Source organism: Nerophis ophidion, linkage group LG29, assembly GCF_033978795.1.
Source record: "Nerophis ophidion isolate RoL-2023_Sa linkage group LG29, RoL_Noph_v1.0, whole genome shotgun sequence".
Lineage (NCBI taxonomy): Eukaryota > Metazoa > Chordata > Actinopteri > Syngnathiformes > Syngnathidae > Nerophis > Nerophis ophidion.
Genome location: NC_084639.1, coordinates 15,526,248 through 15,544,992, shown reverse-complemented (window position 1 = coordinate 15,544,992; position 18,745 = coordinate 15,526,248). Strand labels below are relative to the sequence as shown.

Genomic DNA, 18,745 nt, shown 5'->3' with positions numbered 1-18,745 from the left:
TCAATGACGAAATATTAACATTGCAACACATGCCAATACGGCCTTTTTAGTTTACTAAATTGCAATTTAAAATTTCCCGCAAAGTGTCCTGTTGAAAACGTTGCGGTATGATGACACTTATGATGACGCGTGCGTTTGACGTCACCGGTTGTAGCGGACATTTTTTTCTAGCCCGATCCAAGCTATAAGTAGTCAATCCATCAATCAATCAATGTTTACTTATATAGCCCTAAATCACTAGTGTCTCAAAGGGTTGCACAAACCACCACGACATCCTCGGTAGGCCCACATAAGGGCAAGGAAAACTCACACCCAGTGGGACATTGGTGACAATAATGACCCAGTGGGACGTCGGTGACAAGGAGGAAAGTAGTCTGCTTTAATCGCATAACTACACAGTATTCTGGACATCTATGTTGCTGAATCTTTTGCCATTTGTTCAATTAATAATGGAGAAGTTAAAGTAGTAAGATGGAGGTGGGAAGCTTTTAGCCTTTAGCCACACTACATGTTTCCTTGTTTAAAAATTCCCGAAGGTGAAAATTTACTATGGAACAGAGCGGTCAAGCAAACATGGATCCCGACCACATGTCAACCGGCAGGTTTCAGTGAGAAAATTGTGGTAATAAGTCGGCTCCTATCAGAGTTATGAGCAAAGCTTGCGTCCTCCTGCAGCTGCGGACTATTACCTTCTCCCACCAGAGACACTGGCGGTCACCACACCCCTCCGACTTTCAGGTACCATATAATGTCACTAAAACACTAGTAACACAATAGGCAGATAAGGGATTTTCCAGAATTATCCGAGTAAATGTGTCTAATAACATCTGAATCGCTTTCACTGCCCTCGCCTTTTTTTTCTTTAACTTTTTTTTCTTTTCTAGTCCTTCACTCTCACTATCCTCATCCACGAATCTTTCATCCTCGCTCAAATTAATGGGGAAATTGTCGCTTTCTCGGTCCGAATCGCTCTAGCTGCTGGTGGCTATGATTGTAAACAATGTGAGGATGTGAGGAGCTCTACAACCAGTGATGTCACACGCACATCGTCTGCTACTTCTGGTAAAGGCAAGGCTTTTTTATTAGCGACCAAATGTTGCGAACTTTATCATCGATGTTCTCTACTAAATCCTTTCAGCAAAAATATGGCAATATCGCGAAATGATCAAGTATGACACATAGAATGGACCTGCTATCCCTGTTTGAATAAGAAAATCTCATATCAGTAGGCCTTTAAATCAAGGTCACAACATGACATTGATTAAACGTCGTCAAAAAGCATGTTTCAATGTGCACACATAGACACACACAAAGGGTGATAACGAACAGGACGAATAGTGTAATTAAAAACAGGTAGCAAGTGAATTAGGATGCTAACATGCTAACACATGGGTGCATGAGCAACCACGCATGAGGATGTAACATACAACAGGAAGTTCCTGTCAGGAACCATGTTAACTGGGCTGGTGAATTAGCACATTAGCAACGTCCATCCATCCATTTTCTACCGCTTATTCCCTTTTTTTGGGGGTCGCTGGCGCCTATGTCAGCTACAATCGAGCGGAAGGCGGGGTACACCCTGGACAGGTCGCTACCTCATCGCAGGGCCAACACAGATAGACGGACAACATTCACACTCACATTCACACACTAGGGCCATTTTTTTTTTTTAGTGTTGCCAATCAACCTATCCCCAGGTGCATGTCTTTGGAACGAACATTAGCAACGTGCTAAATGGTAAATGGGTTATACCTGTCTCGCGCTTTTCTACCTTCCAGGTACTCAAAGCGCTTTGACACTATTTCCACATTCACCCGTTCACACACTGATGGCGGGTGCTGCCATACAAAGCTCTAACCACAACCAATCAGGAGCAAGGGTGAAGTGTCTTGCTCAAGGACACAACGGACGTGATAAGGTTGGTAGAAGCTGGGGATCAAACCAGGAACCCTTGGCCATTTTCCCAACGATGCCACGCCGTCCCCCCAGCACGTACACACACACACACACACACACACACACACACACACACACACACACACACACACACACACACACACACACACACACACACACACACACAGAAGAAGCGCGCAAATGGATGGTAATGTACAGCAGGAAGTGTAAACACTGAACAGGAAATGTAAACAAACATGTCGCTAGTGAATTAGCTTGCTAACATGCTAATTCACACATAAATGGTAACGTACATGATGAACAGTGTAAACAAAGCTGTAGCAAGTGAATTTGCATACTACATTATAATACACGAGGATGGGAACGTACAACAGTTCCTGCCAGGACCCATGTAAACTTACTTTGCTGGTGAATTAGCACATCAGCAACATGCTAACGCCCGGACACACAAAAGCATGCAAAGGATAGCATGATGTGTAAAAAAAAAAATTGTGAATGAATTAGCATGCTAACACACGCACAACAGACACATACAAGACAAACCGTGGAAACAAACATGTAGCCGATAAATTAGAATGCTAACACGTACACGCAAACAATGGTAACGTACAGCATTAAATGTAAACAAACATGTAGCGGGTAAATTGGCCAGCTAACAGAAACACAAACGAGGTAACGTACAGCATTATATGTACATGAACATGTAGCGGGTGAATTAGCATGCTAACAGACACAAACACCTATGAGGATGGTATTGGTAACATTCAGGTAGGGCTGGGCTATGTATCGATATACTCGATATATCGCGGGTTTGTCTCTGTGCGATATAGAAAATGACTATATCATGATATGTTCTCACGCAGTTGCTTTTAACTGCGGGCATTACACTGCATGTGTTTCCCACTCTTCCTTGTCTCTCCTTCTCACAGAGACTTAAACAAGCGCACCTTCTTATATAAGTCACGCGTGCAACGTCACATGCCCTCCCCGAGCAGAGAGGTAGCAACATGGGTAACATTAGCTGTGATGCTAATGGTGAGGTGCGAGTGGTAATACGAGAGAGAGACTGTGCGAATCTGGTAAGAAATGAAGGAAAAATTAATTCTGAAGAAAAACAGCACAGGGTCCATCGTCTGGCGGTGGTTTGGCTTCAAGCGGGAATATGTTGAACATTTATGCGGAAAAAGCGTTGCTACAAAAAGTAGCCGCAATGCTGATTTGTAGCATCATTTGAAAAGTCACCCGCTAGAGAATGAAGAGTGCTTAAAACTGTGCATGTCAACATCTCCATTCGGTGCCACGCCAATAAAATGATGAAGCAACAATTTCCACATCAACACCATATGAAAAAAGTCAACAACATAAGGATATACAGTTGTGATCGAAATTATTCAACCGCCAAACAATTTTGGTGTTTTAGCAAGTTGGACATTTATTCCATATTTTGTTTATAGTCATATCAAATAAAGATGTGTCAAATAGACAAATGCAACTTAAATTGTAACACTGTATTTTACAAAATACCAAAAAAGGACATTTTTGACAAAATTATTCAACCCCCTAGTTAAATGCATCTTCAGTACTTAGTAGAACACCCTTTGGCAGCAATTACATCTTTCAAAGGTGATACATAACCGGACACAAGCTTCTTGCAACCATCTACAGGTATTTTAGCCCATTCCTCTTGGGCAAAGGCCTCCAGTTCATTCATATTCTTGGGCTTGCGTGCTGCAACTGCCTTCTTCAAGTCCCACCACAGGTTTTCTATAGGATTTAGGTCTGGCGACTGTGAAGGCCACTCTAGAGTCTTCCAGCCCTTCTTCTGCAACCACTCTGATGTTGATTTGGAGGTATGCTTGGGATCGTTGTCCTGTTGGAAGGTCCAATGTCTCCCAAGTCTCAGCTTCGTCACTGACTTCATGACATTTGCAGCTAATATATCCTGGTAGGAAATAGAATTCATAATGCCTTGAACGCGTTAGAGACTCCAGGTACCTGAGACAAAGAAACAGCCCCAGAGCATGATTGACCCCCCACCATGCTTAACAGTAGGAAAGGTGTTCTTCTCTTTGTAAGTTTAATTTTTTCTCCTCCAGACATAACGTTGATTCATAGGCCCAAAGAGTTCCAGTTTTGTCTCATCACTCCATAGAACAGTTTCCCAAAACCTCTGGGGTTATTCCAGATGATTTTTGGCATACTGGAGTCCATTTTTCTTGTGCCTGGTAGTCAGAAGTGGGTTGCGCCTGGGAGTTCTGGCATGCAAGCCTTCATCTCGTAGCGCGCGCCTTGTTCCCCCCTCTGCAATGTCCTGTTGTAGTTCCTCAGCTGTTACCCGGGGATTTTTCACCACTGTACGCTTCAAATACCGGACAGCAGTTGCACACAGCATCCTCTTTCTACCACGCCCAGGTAGTGTTTCCACTGTGCGTTTAGCTTTAAACTTGCGAATTATGCTCCCAACTGTGTCTCTTGGAATGTGTAATGTCTTTGCTATTTTCTTATATCCATATCCTTTCTTATGAGAATTTACCTCCTTTCTTGACTTCTTTGACCACTCCCTGGACTTCACCATGTTGCAAATACACCATTGACCATCTACAAGAAGCTGAGCGTCACAGTCTTTTTCAATCAGTTTAATTGTTGCTCATTATGGTTCTAATTACATCTACAGGTGTTTTCAACACCTGAGTGAAACGACCTTATTCAAATTCTGTTCTTAAGAGTTATGATCTTCAAGGAGTTGAATAATTTTGTCAATGAGATATTAAAAGAAATGACACTGTCTGGTATGTTACAAAATATAATGTTGTAATTCAAGTTGCATTTGTCTATTTAATGCATCTTTATTTGATATGACTATAAACAAAATACGGAATAAATGTCCAACCTCTCAGCTATCGTTAGCCAAGCTGCTACCTCTCTGGTCGGCGAGAGCGTATGACGCTAGACGCGCATCTGTATGTGACGTATGTAAGAAGCCGGGCTCGTTTTCTGTCTTTGTGAGAAGGAGAGAAGAGAAGTTGTGAGAATCGCCTGTATTTTAATGTCCTCAGCTAACGTTAGCAGTGTTAACGTTAGCTCTCGGCGAGAGCGCATGATGCTAGACGCGCAAGAATAGGTGACGTATGTAAGAAGGCGGGCTTGTTTTATGCCTCTGTGAAAAGGAGACACGAGAAGGAATGAGTAACGCCCGCAGCTAAAAACAAACGGCGTGAGAACATATAATCGAATATTACGATATCGTCATTTTTTATATCGCACAGAGACAAACCTGCGATATATTGTTTACATCGATATATCGCCCAGCCCTAGGACATACACTTTTTGATTTCGTATTATGCAGCTCATTTTAATTTGACAGTTTTTGAAATATCTTGAGTGACATCATGCAGAAAAAAGCCCTTTTTTTTGTTTTTAACTATTGTAGTGGCGTTCTGTACAAAAAGTGCACTTTAATGTAGTGTTGTTTCGATATGTCATCTTAGTGCACTACTAGCTTGTTTTAAAATGTCTGACAATCTTGCACTTTCTGTGTTGGAAATGACATGAATGATTGTGCCACTGCTTAATAACTGTTTAATAAATACAGTTTTGCTAAATAGACTTAGTTGGGACTTCCCTCTCTGCATTAAAGTTTAAAATGAGCATATATTATTGCAGTATGAACAAGAATGTTTTAATGTAGACACATAGAATCATCATACTGCTGTGATTATATGCATCAAGTGTTCATTCAAGGCTAAGGCAAAATATTGTGATATATATCGTGTATCGTGACATGGCCCAAAAATATCGAGATATTAATAAAAGGCCATATCGCCCAGCCCTACATACAGGACAAACCGTGTAAACAAACATGTAGCGGATTAATGAGCATGCTAGCACATACACACAACAGATGGTAACGCACAGCATTAAACGTAAACAAACATGTAGCGATTGAATTAGCATGCTAACATGCTAATGCATGCACAAGAGACACAAACACCTATGAGGATGTATTGGTCCCATACAGGACAAAGCGTGTAAACAAACACGTACTGTAGCTGGTGAATGAGCATGCTAAAGTGCTAGCACACCTGGCTGCGGTCGCGGGCGCCACTGTAGCGGATCTTCTGGATGAAGTAGAAGATGAGCCAGGCTGAAGAGATGATCATGAGGACGATGAAGGAGATGGAAACGAAGACCAGCGAACCTCGGTTGATGTTCTTGGTGGGACTACGCTGACCCACCAGAACGGTGACCACCACCGTCAGGTTCCGCTCCAGGTTGGCCAGGATCTCCTTGCCGTAGCCTTCAGTTATCATGACTGCCACCGTGTCGCCCGTCCCTGCACACAAGACCAGGTCACCAACCAGGACATGCTTCTGCTGGCATGCTAAAGGCGGTCAGCAAACCTTCGTGGCCCATCTTGACCGTCTTGTTGGTGGAGTTGTTGTAGATGAGCACGGCAGAGGCGTTAAAGGTGGCGGCCTTCAGGATCTTTTCCTTGAAGGTGCAGTTTCCTCTCTGCAGCAGCGCCACCCACTGGACGCCACGGGGAGGGGCCAGGAAGCGGGTGCGGGGGTCGCAGCCCTGCTTGTCCATCACTGAGGACACACACAAAGGCGGGTTGCTTAGTTGTCTGGAACAGTGATTCTCAAACTGTATGGTTCCACCTGGTGGTATGCCAAAGAATCACTTGGTTAAAGTACACTGTTTTATTGTCCTATATTCACACACCGTGTTACTGTTCAAACTGTGGCTGAAAATATTGAATATACTTGTGAGAAAAAAGCTCTGCCTTGTTTGTAATGAATACATAGGCTTACTACACTACTGTATACATACAATATTCAGTGTATCAAAATTCAGTGTAAAAATATTCAAAGAAAAAAAAATCTGTATATTAAAATTCAGTGAATAAAAATTCAGAGTAAAAAAATCTACGTATTAAAATTCAGTGTAAAAATATTCAGTGCATTAAAATTCAGTGTAAAATCAGTGTATTAAAATTCAGTGAAAAAAAATCAGTGTAAAAATATTCAGAGTAAAAAAAAAAATCAGCATTAAAATTCAGTATATAAAATGTCAGTGTAAAAATATTCAGACCAAAAAAAAAAAATCAGTGTAGAAAAAATAAGCGTATTAGAATTCAGTGTAAAAATATTCAGGTTATAAAAATTCAGTGTAAACAAAATCAATGTATTAAAACTAAGAGTAATAAAAATCAATGTATTTAAAATTCAGTGTAATAAAAATCAATGTAATAAAATTCAGTGTAAAAATATTCAGTGTATTAAAATTCAGTGTAAAAAATATTCAATGTATTAAAATTCAGTGTAAAAATATTCAGAGTAAAAAAATCAATGTATAAAAATCCAGAGTAAAAAAATCAGCGTATTAATATTCAGTGTATTAAATTTTCAGTGTAAAATAATCCGCGTATTAAAATTCAGTGTAAAAAAAATATCAACGTATTAAAATTAGGTGTTACAAATATTTAGTGTTTCAAAATTCAGTGTAAAAAAACAGTGTAAAAATATTAATTGTAAAAAAGAACTGCTGAAAATTTGTATTGACCAGAATTTTTACACTGAATTTTGTTAGTATTTTGCTCACACATTTTTTCCAATGAAATTGTAAGCATACAATGACGTAGAAAATTTCAGTTCACAAAATTCGAACGCAAAAAATGTAGTAACACAAAGTCTGTGTTAAAAAAATACAAAAGCTTTTGTAATAATAGACACAAATTACCCTCCACACAGAACATTTCTGCTTTTTCTCATTACATACCGATTTTTTTGCTCTTTTTTCTTACATTTTTACTGTTTATTTCCCCATGTAAGAATAGAATACAATAGAAATTTGAGATTTGGTATTTAAAAATTGCTAAAAACAGACATTATATACATTTAAAGACAAAACTTAAGAGTTATAGGTGACTAGGTATATTTTGTAATAATTATTAGTTTTAAAATATCAGCTTTATCTCATTACATTCCAATTTTTGTCTTTTTTCTTACACTCTCACTGGTGATTTTCCCATATAAGAATAGAATAAAAATTCTGCCTGTACGAAAATATTAATGTTCAGTTCCACATTTAACTGTGTTTATAATTGTTATATATTTTTTTAATAATTCATAAAAAATTTTTGGGATTATCTCAATTTTGCTTGCACTTTAAATATATTCTATTTTTATTTTGAGAACTTCTAATATTTCAAGGTTCAAGGTTTTATTCGTCACATGCAGAGTACAACACAGTGAAATGCTTATTTCCATGTTCTTCAGATATTGCGTACAGTTGGATCCAAACACTAGTGGCAGAATCTAATTAACTAAATACAAAAAATACAAAAGTTTGAATAGCTATGAGGTACATTAATTACAAGACAATAAGTTGCACAATAAGTCACAGTAGTTATGGTAGAAGTATCAGAACAGGTAGAAGTAAAGTAGCCAAATACAGTACCAGTGCAATATCAAATACAAACCCTGTTTCCATATGAGTTGGGAAATTGTGTTAGATGTAAATATAAACGGCATACAATGATCTGCTGACCATTTTCAACCCATATTCAGTTGAATATACTATAAAGACAACATATTTGATGTTCAAACAAACATTTTTTTGGGGGGCAAAAAATCATTAAAGGGGAACATTATCACAATTTCAGAAGGGTTAAAACCAATAAAAATCATTTCCCCGTGGCTTATTTTATTTTTTGAATGTTTTTTCAAAATTTTACCCATTGTGGAATATCTCTAAAATAGGCTTTAAAGTGCCTGATTTTCGCTATCTGTGAAGCCATCGTCCATTTTCCTGTGACGTCATCCAGTGATATACATGCTATCCAGGCGGATAGCACAGCAAGATATAGCGACATTAGCTCGGATTCAGAATCGGATTTCAGCGGCTTAAGCGATTCAACAGATTACGCATGTATTGAAACGGATGGTTGGAGTATGGAGGCAGACAGCGAAAATGAAATTGAAGAAGAAACTGAAGTAATTGAGCGAATAGCTATTGACGCTATTCGGCCATGTCTGCCTTAGCAACGCCGGTAAAATGTGCAGACCAAACGATCGGGACTTTCGCATTTTGTGACACTGGAGCAACTTATATCTGTCGATTGGTAAGTGTTTGTTTGGCATTAAATGTGGGTGGAGGAAAATGCTGGATGCAAATATAGCTACAAATGTACATACACCTAGTCTAAATAGCATGTTAGCATCGATTAGCTGGCAGTCATGCTGCGACCAAATATGTCTGATTAGCACATAAGTCAAAAACATCAACAAAACTCACCTTTGTGATTTTGTTGACTTTATAGTTGGAAATACATCTGCAGGATATCCATACATCTCTCTGGGCCATGTCTGCCTTAGCATCGCCGGTAAAATGTGCAGACCAAACGATCGGGACTTTCGCATCTTGTAACACTGGAGCAACTTAAATCCGTCGATTTGTAAGTCTTTGTTTGGCATTAAATGTGGGTGGAGGGAAAGGCTGGATGCAAATATAGCTGCAACTGTACATACAGCTATCCTAAATAGCATGTCAGCATCGATTAGCATGCCGTGCTAATCGATGCACATTGTACAAAAATCAAGTTGAATCCGTCCCTGATCGTGTTGTTACACCCTCCGACAACACACCGACAAGGCATGATGTCTCCAAGGTACTGAAAACAGTCGAAAAAACGGAAAATAACAGAGCTGTATGTTTATAATGAGAAAATGGCGGTTGACTACCTAGGTGACGTCACGTTGTGACGTCATCGCTCCGAGAGTAAATAATAGAAAGGCGTTTAATTCGCCAAAATTCACCCATTTAGAGTTCGGAAATCGGTTAAAAAAATATATGGTCTTTTATCTGCAACATCAAGGTATATATTGACGCTTACATAGGTGTGCTGATAATGTTCCCCTTTAACTTTAGGATTTGATGCCAGCAACACATGACAAAGAAGTTGGGAAAGGTGGCAATAAATACTGATGAAGTTGAGGAATGCTCATCAAACACTTATATGGAACATACCACAGGTGTGCAGGCTAATTGGGAACAGGTGGGTGCCATGATTGGGCATAAAAGCAGCTTCCATGAAATGCTAAGTAATTCACAAACAAGGATGGGGCGAGGGTCACCACTTTGTAAACAATTGTCGAACAGTTTTAGAACAACATTTCTCAACGAGCTATTGCAAGGAATTTAGGGATTTTACCATCTACGGTCCTTAAAGGCCTACTGAAACCCACTACTACCGACCACGCAGTCTGATAGTTTATATATCAATAATGAAATATTAACATTGCAACACATGCCAATACGGCCTTTTTAGTTTACTAAATTGCAATTTTAACACACGCGTATGATGACGCGTGCGTTTGACGTCTTGGGTTGTAGCGGACATTTTTTTCTAGCTCGATCCAAGCTATAAGTAGTCTGCTTTAATCGCATAATTACACAATATTCTGGATATTTGTGTTGCTGAATCTTTTGCAATTTGTTCAATTAATAATGGAGATGTCAAAGTAGAAAGATGTAGGTGGAAAGCGGTGTATTGCGGCTGCCTTTAGCCACACAAACACAGCCGGTGTTTCCTTGTTTAAAATTCCCGAAGGTGAAGCTGTACTATGGAACAGAGCGGTCAAGCGAACATGGTTCCCGACCACATGTCAACCGGCAGGTTTCGGTGAGAAAATTGTGGTAATAAGTCGGCTATCACCGTGCGTCCTGCAGCTGTTGCGGACTATTACCTCCTCCCACCAGAGACACTGGCGGTCACCACACCCGTGGCCACACCCCTCACTAAAACAATAGTAACACAATAAGCAGATAAGGGATTTTCCAGAATTATCCTAGTAAATGTGTCGAATAACATCTGAATCGCTCCCACCGTCCTCCCCTTTTTTTTTCTAGTCCTTCACTCTCAATATCCTCATCCACGAATCTTTCATCCTCGCTCAAATTAATGGGGAAATTGTTGCTTTCTCGGTCCGAATCGCACTAGCTGCTGGTGGCTATGATTGTAAACAATGAGAAGATGTGAGGAGCCCTCACACCGGTGACATCACGCGCACATGGTATTGCTACTTCCGGTAAAAGCAAGGATTTTTTTATTAGCGACCAAAAGTTGCAAACTTTATTGTCGATGTTCTCTACTAAATCCTTTCAGCAAAAATATGGCAATATCGCAAAAATAATCAAGTATGACACATAGAATGGACCTGCTATCCCTGTTTAAATAAGAAAATCTCATTTCAGTAGGCCTTTAAAATCATAAAAAAATTCATAGAATCTGCCGAAATTACTGCACGTAAGCGATATTATGGACCTTTGATCCCTCAGGCGGTACTGCACCAAAAACCGACATCAGTGTGTAAAGGATATCACCACATGGGCTCAGGAACTACAGTTGGTCGCTACATCTGTAAGTGCAAGTTAAAACTCTACTATGCAAAGCCAAACTCATTTATCAACAATATCCTGAAACGCCAACGCCTTTGGCTGGGCCCGAGCTCATCTGAGATGGACTGATGCAAAGTGGAAAGGTGTTCTGTAGTCTGACGAGTCCACATTTCAAATTATATTTGGAAACAGAGGATGTGGTGTCCTCCAGAACGAAGAGGAAAATAACCATTCGGATTGTTATAGGCGCAAAGTTCAAAAGCCAGTATCTGTGAGGGTATGGGGGTGTATTATTGGCCAAGGCATGGGTAACTTACACATCTGTGAAGGCACCAAAAATGCTGAATGGTCCACACAGGTCTTGGAGCAACATATGTTGTAATCCAAGCAACGTTATCATGGACGCCCCTGCTTATTTTAGCAAGACAAGTGTTACAACAGCGTGGGTTCGTAAAAAAAGAGTGCGGGTACTTTCCTGGCCCGCCTGCAGTCCAGACCTGTCTCCTATCGAAAATGTGTGGCGCATTATGAAGCGTAAAATACGACAGCGGAGACCCCGGACGGACTGTTGAACGACTGAACCTCTACATAAAACAAGAATGGGAAAGAATTCCACTTTCAAAGCTTCAACAATTAGTTTCCTCAGTTCCCAAACGTTTATTGAGTGTTGTTAATAGAAAAGGGGATGTAACACAGTGATGAACATGTCCTCTCCCTACTACTTTGGCACGTGTTGCAGCCATGAAATTCTAAGTTAATTATTATTTGCAAAAAAAATTTTTTTTTATGAGTTTGAACATCAAATATCTTGTCTTTGTAGTGCATTCAACTGAATATGGGTTTAAAAGGTTTTGCAAATCATTGTATTCCGTGTATATTTACATCTAACACAATTTCCCAACACATATGGAAACGGGGTTTGTAGTATGACAGTATCAGGGTATCTGCAGGTTTCAGCAAGTAAAATTTAAGACTTTTTAAGACCTTTTTAATGCCACATTGAATGAAATTTAAAACCGAAAAAAATAATAAAAAATCTATAAATATAAGCGATGGTTGGGGATCCCACTGTACTACAACCTCAATGATCAGTGAAGTTTACTTTTTGTATGTTTATTAATAAACAAACTGACAAGCACCATGCTTATCAAAAATCTTGAGAGATCCAAAAACTTTGACATCCAAAACAAACAAACCAACACGAATGCCAGTAAAATCATAACTGAGGTGAGGGTAAAAACAAATGACATTTGGTCAATAATAGTGCAATAATAGTGCAAAACAGTATTATAACATCAACAACAAAACATGGACATCCAGTCGTTTCTTCTTCGTGCTGTGATTCAGTGTTTCATCGAACATTAACACATACCGAGACCAGTTGACTTGGTCGAAGAGCAGGTTTTGGATGTGAGGTGCTAATCCGTGTCTCGTAATATATGCTGTTTTATCCTTTCCGCAGGAAAATGTATTGGCAACCTGAGAATCAGGCAACATCACACGAAAAAGATCGCCAATCCCGTCATTTGAAGAGTAGGAATGATCTATAACACCTCGGATTTTAATGTTGCTGTCCCGCCGAAGATTAGTGTCAGGTCAGTGCTGCTAGCGGCAGTTGTTGCTAGCTGGGGGGGGGGGGGGGGGGGGGGGGGGGTATGGCGCTGGACCCACGCAGAACTGAGAGATGCCCGGTGTTTGTTTTTGGCTCTTTGCCGCGATTTTATGCTTACCGCACTGCATGTGGGATCCGACCGCTCTAATTCCCATGGTGCCAAGTTTGAAATCCCTTTTACAAAGTATGCACCTGGCCTCCTCGGGATTGGCAACAGGCTTAAGCCAGCTTTTAAACCGCTGTCCTCCAGCCAACGCTCGCAAAACTTGCATTTCCCCATGCTGACTGAAAGGCGGGACACGACGAAGAAAGGAAGGAGTCTGCGCACTGAAGTCACTCACTTTTACTCAAAGACGTGCCGTAACTTTTACTCGACATGCCCGAAAAAAAACAAAAAAACTGGCCCGACAATTTTAGACCATTGAGTACTGAATTTAAAACCATCTTAGGAATTTCTAATAAATGTAATACTTTTTAAGGCCTTAATTTTAGATACATGAATATAAGACTTTTAAAGACGTTTTAAGGATCCGCGGATACCCTGAGTATATACAGTATAGAAAGCAACAAAAATTAAGGTGTCTACAGTTCTTTGGCAGTTGAGTAGTGACAGTAGTATGAACAAAGGTAATGGAACAGTAAGACTTCTTTATACTCTTGTCTTTACATTTTTTACAGCAGGTGTCTCAGACACGCGGCCCGCGAGACGTTATTTTGCGGCCCCCACATTAATATAAAAGTTTAATGTTAGTGCGGCCCGCGAGTTTTACATGGATGGCGCTTGACAACATTGTGTTATTTGGGTCCCGTCTTTCAATGTTCTGTGTTGCCTACCCCTGCGTTAGTGGAAAAGCAGCAAATGAGTGAAAGCGACAGAGACGTTGCCATGGAGACGAGGGTTTTCTTAAGTGCCTGGCTGCAGTCACACCGCGACACCTGTCCGTCAGTAATAACAGTCCGCGATAACGGTTTGAATTGGTCCAGGTTATTTGTTTTTTTTATTGTTTAATTTGCATTGCCTCACACGATTAACATTACATATATTTCTATATGACGCCGGATAACATTCTAGGAGCCGTCACTTTTTTGCGCTCTGTATCCCGGTACTTTCCGCCGACCGCTGTGTTGCCGTAGGGAGTAAGCAGAACGACACACATGGCGGAAATAACATTATTCTCCGTGCGTCGGCTATATACAAATATATTCCACAACCCCAAACATGTCTTTTTCAAAGCCTGCAGTGAAGAAAAAGGTTTGTGATGAGCAAAGACAATTCCAGGAAAAGTGGAAGATGTGATATTCCTTTGTTGAGCACAGGGACACCCCGACGTGTCTTATTTGCACAGAGAAAGTTGCGGTGCACAAGGGACACAATTTGAAACGTCATTATACAACTAGACATGCTGAGAAATATGCAAAAACATTTTTAAGAATTTTTTTCTTGAGGCCCAGCCTCACCCAGACTCTGCATCCAGTGAGCCCCAGGTAAAATGAGTTTGAGACCCCCGATTTACAGTCATTGAAAAAAAGAGTATTGTACTCCGGTAATTACAGTGGTAAGTAAAGTGATCTTGTGCGTACGGTTTTGTGCAATTGTGTTAAGTGTTAATCAGCGGCGCAGTTGAACAGTCTGATGGCTTGGGGATAGAAGCTCCTCCTGAGTCTCTCCGTGTTGGCCGTGGTAAGTTGGCCGGTAAGTAAAGTGATTCTTGTGCGTGCGTTTTTGTGCAATTCTTGTAAGTGTTAATCAGCAGTGCAGTTAAAAAGTCTGATGGCTTGGGAATAGAAGCTACTCCCGAGTCTCTCCGTGTTGGCCGTGAGACTCCGGTAGCGCTTGCCTGACTGCAGCAGTGAGAAGAGGCAGGTGCTTGGTTGACTACAGTCCCTCCCAATCCTCTTGGCCTTGGATCTACACCGCCTGGCGTAGATGTTGCCGATGGTTTGGAGCACACCTCCGATGGTGCGCTCGGCTGATCTGGCCACTCTGCAGTCTGTTGCGGTCGTGAGCGGTGCTACTCCCAAACCAGGAGGTGATGCTTCCAGTCATGACACTCTCTGTTGTGCATGAGTAAAAGTTTCTGAGGATATTGTGGTTTAGCTTAGACTTCTTTAGTTTCCTGAGGAAGTAGAGACTCTTTTGTGCCTTTTTCACCACTTTGTCTAGTGTGTGGTCCAGGACAGGTCTTCTGATATTATTACTCCGAGGTATTTGAAGTTGGTCACTCTTTCAACCGGCGTCCCGTCTATGCTGAGTGGACTGTAGTTCCTTGCCCGTCTCCTAAAATCCACTGATCTCCTTGGTCTTGCTGACGTTCAGGGCGACGTGGTTCTCCTGACACCACAGTGCCAGGTTCTTCACTTTACTCAGTTAGGCCATCTCATCGTTTCCGGATATCAGGGCCCCCACAGCTGTGTCGTCAGCAAATTTCACAATGGAGTTGGTCGTGTTTTTAGCCACACAATCATGTGTGTAGAGTGAATAGAGGAGGGGGCTCAGAACACAGCCCTGGGGGGCACCGGTGATGAGGATGATGGGTGATGAGGTGCAGTTCCCTGCTCTCACTACTTGTGTTCTGTCTCTCAGGAAATCCAGGACCCACTGACAGAGGGTTGAGTTCAAGCCCAGGTCCTCGAGCTTGATGACGACTTTGGATGAGACTATGGTGTTGAATGCAGAACTGTAGTCTATGAACAGGATTCTCACACAGTTCCCCTGCCTTTTGTCCAGGTGTGTCGTGGTGGTATGCAATACGTGTGCGATTGCATCGTCAGTTAACCTGTTTGGGCGGTATGCAAATTGCAGGGGGTCAATAGTAGGGGGGGGGTCTTTGATTAGCTTCTCAAAGCACTTCATTGCTATGGGGGTGAGGGCTACGGGGCGGTAGTCGTTGAGGTTGGCAGGGGTAGATTTCTTTGGATCAGGGGTGTGTAAACTTTTAGACCTGAAAAGTCAGGTAAGAGCCAAATTTTGATATTTTTTTATTTACAAAAATGCTCAAAAGTTATGATATATATTTTAAGACAAAACGCGCCTTCCGCCCAAATGCAGCTGTGATAGGCCGCAGCACCCACCTCGACCCCAAAAGGGACAAGCGGTAGATAATGGATGGACGTTGTGTTATAGGTGACCAGGAATATTGTGTAATAATTATTAGTTTAAAAATGTCAGCTTTACCTCATTACATGTGGCTTGTGCAGCCCTTTGAGACACGTATGATTAAAGGCCTACTGAAATGAGATTTTCTTATTTAAACGGTAATAGCAGGTCCATTCTATGTGTCATACTTGATCATTTCGCGATATTGGCATATTTTTGCTGAAAGGATTTAATAGAAAACATCGACGATAAAGTTCGCAACTTTTGGTCGCTAATAGAAAAGCCCTGCCTTTATCGGAAGTATGTGCGCGTGACGTCACGAGTTGCAGGGCTCCACACATATTCACATTGTTTATAATGGGAACCATCAGCAGTGAGAGCAATTTGGACAGAGAAAGCAACAATTTCCCCATTAATTTGAGCAAGGATGATGGATTGGTGAATTAGGATATTGATAGTGAAGGACTAGAAAAAAAGGAGCGTTTCAGATGTAATTAAACACATTTACTAGGATAATTCCGGAAGATCCCTGAGAAGCCGAGGAGCCAAGCTCATAGCTGCCTTTTTTGACAGCTGCTGCAGGACCACGAATAATCCACTGATGTCTCCGGTAAGATATATATCACAATTTCCCCATCCAAAAACATGCTGGTTGACGTAGAGAAAACATGTTCGCTTGACCGCTCTGCTTCACAACAAACAAAGAAACACCGGCTGTGTCTCGGTGCTAAAGACAGCTGCAATCCACCGCTTTCCACCAACAGCATTGTTCTTTATAGTCTCCAGTATTAATTGAACGAATTGCAAAAGATTCAGCAACACAGATGTCCAAAATACTGTGTAATTATGCGATCAAAGCAGACGACTTTTAGCCGCCGGTGGTGCAGCGCTAATATTTCCTTACAGTCCGTGACGCCACGCGTACGCTCCATCATTCCGCGACGTTTTCAACAAGAAACTCGCAGGAAATTTAAAATGGCAATTTAGTAAACTAAAAAGGCCGTATTGGCATGTGTTGCAATGTTAATATTTCATCATTGATATATAAACTATCAGACTGCGTGGTCGGTAGTAGTGGGTTTCAGTAGGCCTTTAAGGGGTATATAAATAAACTTTGATTGATTGATTACAATTTTTTGCTTTTTTTCTTACATATTTACTGTTATTTTTTTAGATAAACATGATCGAATTTGAAGATACACAACATTTAAAGTGTTAGCAGACACGTATCGGCATTGGATTAATATTGCCGATACCAGCCTGAATTTTACTTGGTATTGCACATCCTTAGTTTTCTTGGTGAAAAAAAAAAAAAAAAAAGGCCGATACTGGGTCGATCTCGAGAGTTGTCTGTAATGTTTCAGCTATAGGCTGCAGCACCCCCTTGGACCCCAAAAGGGATAAGCGGTAGAAAACGGATGGATGGACGTTGTGTTATAGGTGACCAGGTATATTGTGTAATAGTTATTAGTTTAAAAAAGTCAGCTTTACCTCATTACATGTGGCTTGTGCAGCCCTTTGAGACACGTATGATTAAGGGCTATATGAATAAACTTTGATTGGTTGATTCCAATTTTTTTCTTTTTTTTCTTATGTATTTAGTGTTATTTTTTTTAGATAAACATGATCTAATTTGAAAATACACAAAATTTAAAGTTTTACCAGACACGTATCGGCATTGGATTACCGTATTTCCTTGAATTTCCGCAGGGCATATAATATGCGCCTGCCTTGAATTACTGCCGGGTCAAACTCGCTTCACAAAATAATTAGCGCATGCTTAGTATTACCGCCTGGTCAAACTCGTGACGTCACCAGTGACACTTCCCCTGTCATCATTTTCAAAATGGAGGAGGCTGATTTCAATAACGGTCATTTGAAATCGTATAAAGGAAAGAAGATTAAGCGCTATTCAGTAGGATTTAAGGTCCAAGCTTACGTCACACAAACATTTTTACTGCATGACTTTGGTAAGTGCCGGAGTGAGAAGAGGTTTTAAAATAATTAGCGCATGTTTACTTTTACCGCATGCCTTTGGTAAGCGCAGGAGTGAGAAGAGGTTTTAAATTAATTAGCGCCCCGGCGGCAATTCAAGGAAATACGGTAGTCTTGCTGATACCAGCCTGATTTTTTCTTGGAATTGGATGGGTAAGAAGATCAGTGGTATTGCACATCCTTAGTTTTCTTGGTGAAAAAAAAAAAGGGCGATACTGGGTCGATCTCGAGAGTTGTGTGTAAGGTTTCAACTACGGAGGTCAAAGGCCGTGTTGTCAATGTCGAACAGAGGTCGGATGGATGCGAGGCGAGGAAGATGCTCGCCGGTCCGAGCGGGAATGCGGCATGCTGCAGTGTCCTTGGGAAGTGGGAGCGTAATCTGACACCTGAGAGCCTGAACAACCTTGAGCGCCTGAACGCATCATCGCAAGACTCTGCAGACACGCTACCTTCAATGTGCGTCCCTCCAGGACAAGACGGCGTTTTGGAGCCACCTTACCTCCGTGATGCGGCGCCGGTCTAACCACCACGCCCCTGGCGTCCACCTTGGGAGAGTTCTGCCCGTACGTCACGTCCTCGCTGCTCATCACGTGGACCACGTGTCCTCTGGCGTCCTGCACCGTGGCGTTGACCGTGGCGCTGACGTACTCCTCTGACGGCGCCATGCTCCGGTCCGAGCGGGCAGCCGAGACAGAGGTGGTCTGGACCAGGACCAGGACCAG

The 18,745-nt window shown here is 41.4% G+C and overlaps 1 protein-coding gene across 2 annotated transcripts in view; it reads right to left on the bottom strand.

The window, feature by feature from the left end:
- The window catches only part of rnf130 (ring finger protein 130), a 32,333-nt gene that overhangs the window by 13,032 nt on the left and 556 nt on the right, over positions 1 to 18,745 (bottom strand). For both annotated transcript variants that reach the window (XM_061892025.1, XM_061892024.1), the window contains exons 2-4: positions 18,523 to 18,745; positions 6,318 to 6,509; positions 6,000 to 6,250 (exon numbers count right to left, since the gene is read on the bottom strand). The exon at positions 18,523 to 18,745 is cut by the window's right edge and continues 76 nt beyond it. In XM_061892025.1, the coding sequence (XP_061748009.1) occupies positions 6,000 to 6,250; positions 6,318 to 6,509; positions 18,523 to 18,745 (666 nt within the window). The remainder of the gene's footprint in view (positions 1 to 5,999; positions 6,251 to 6,317; positions 6,510 to 18,522) is intronic.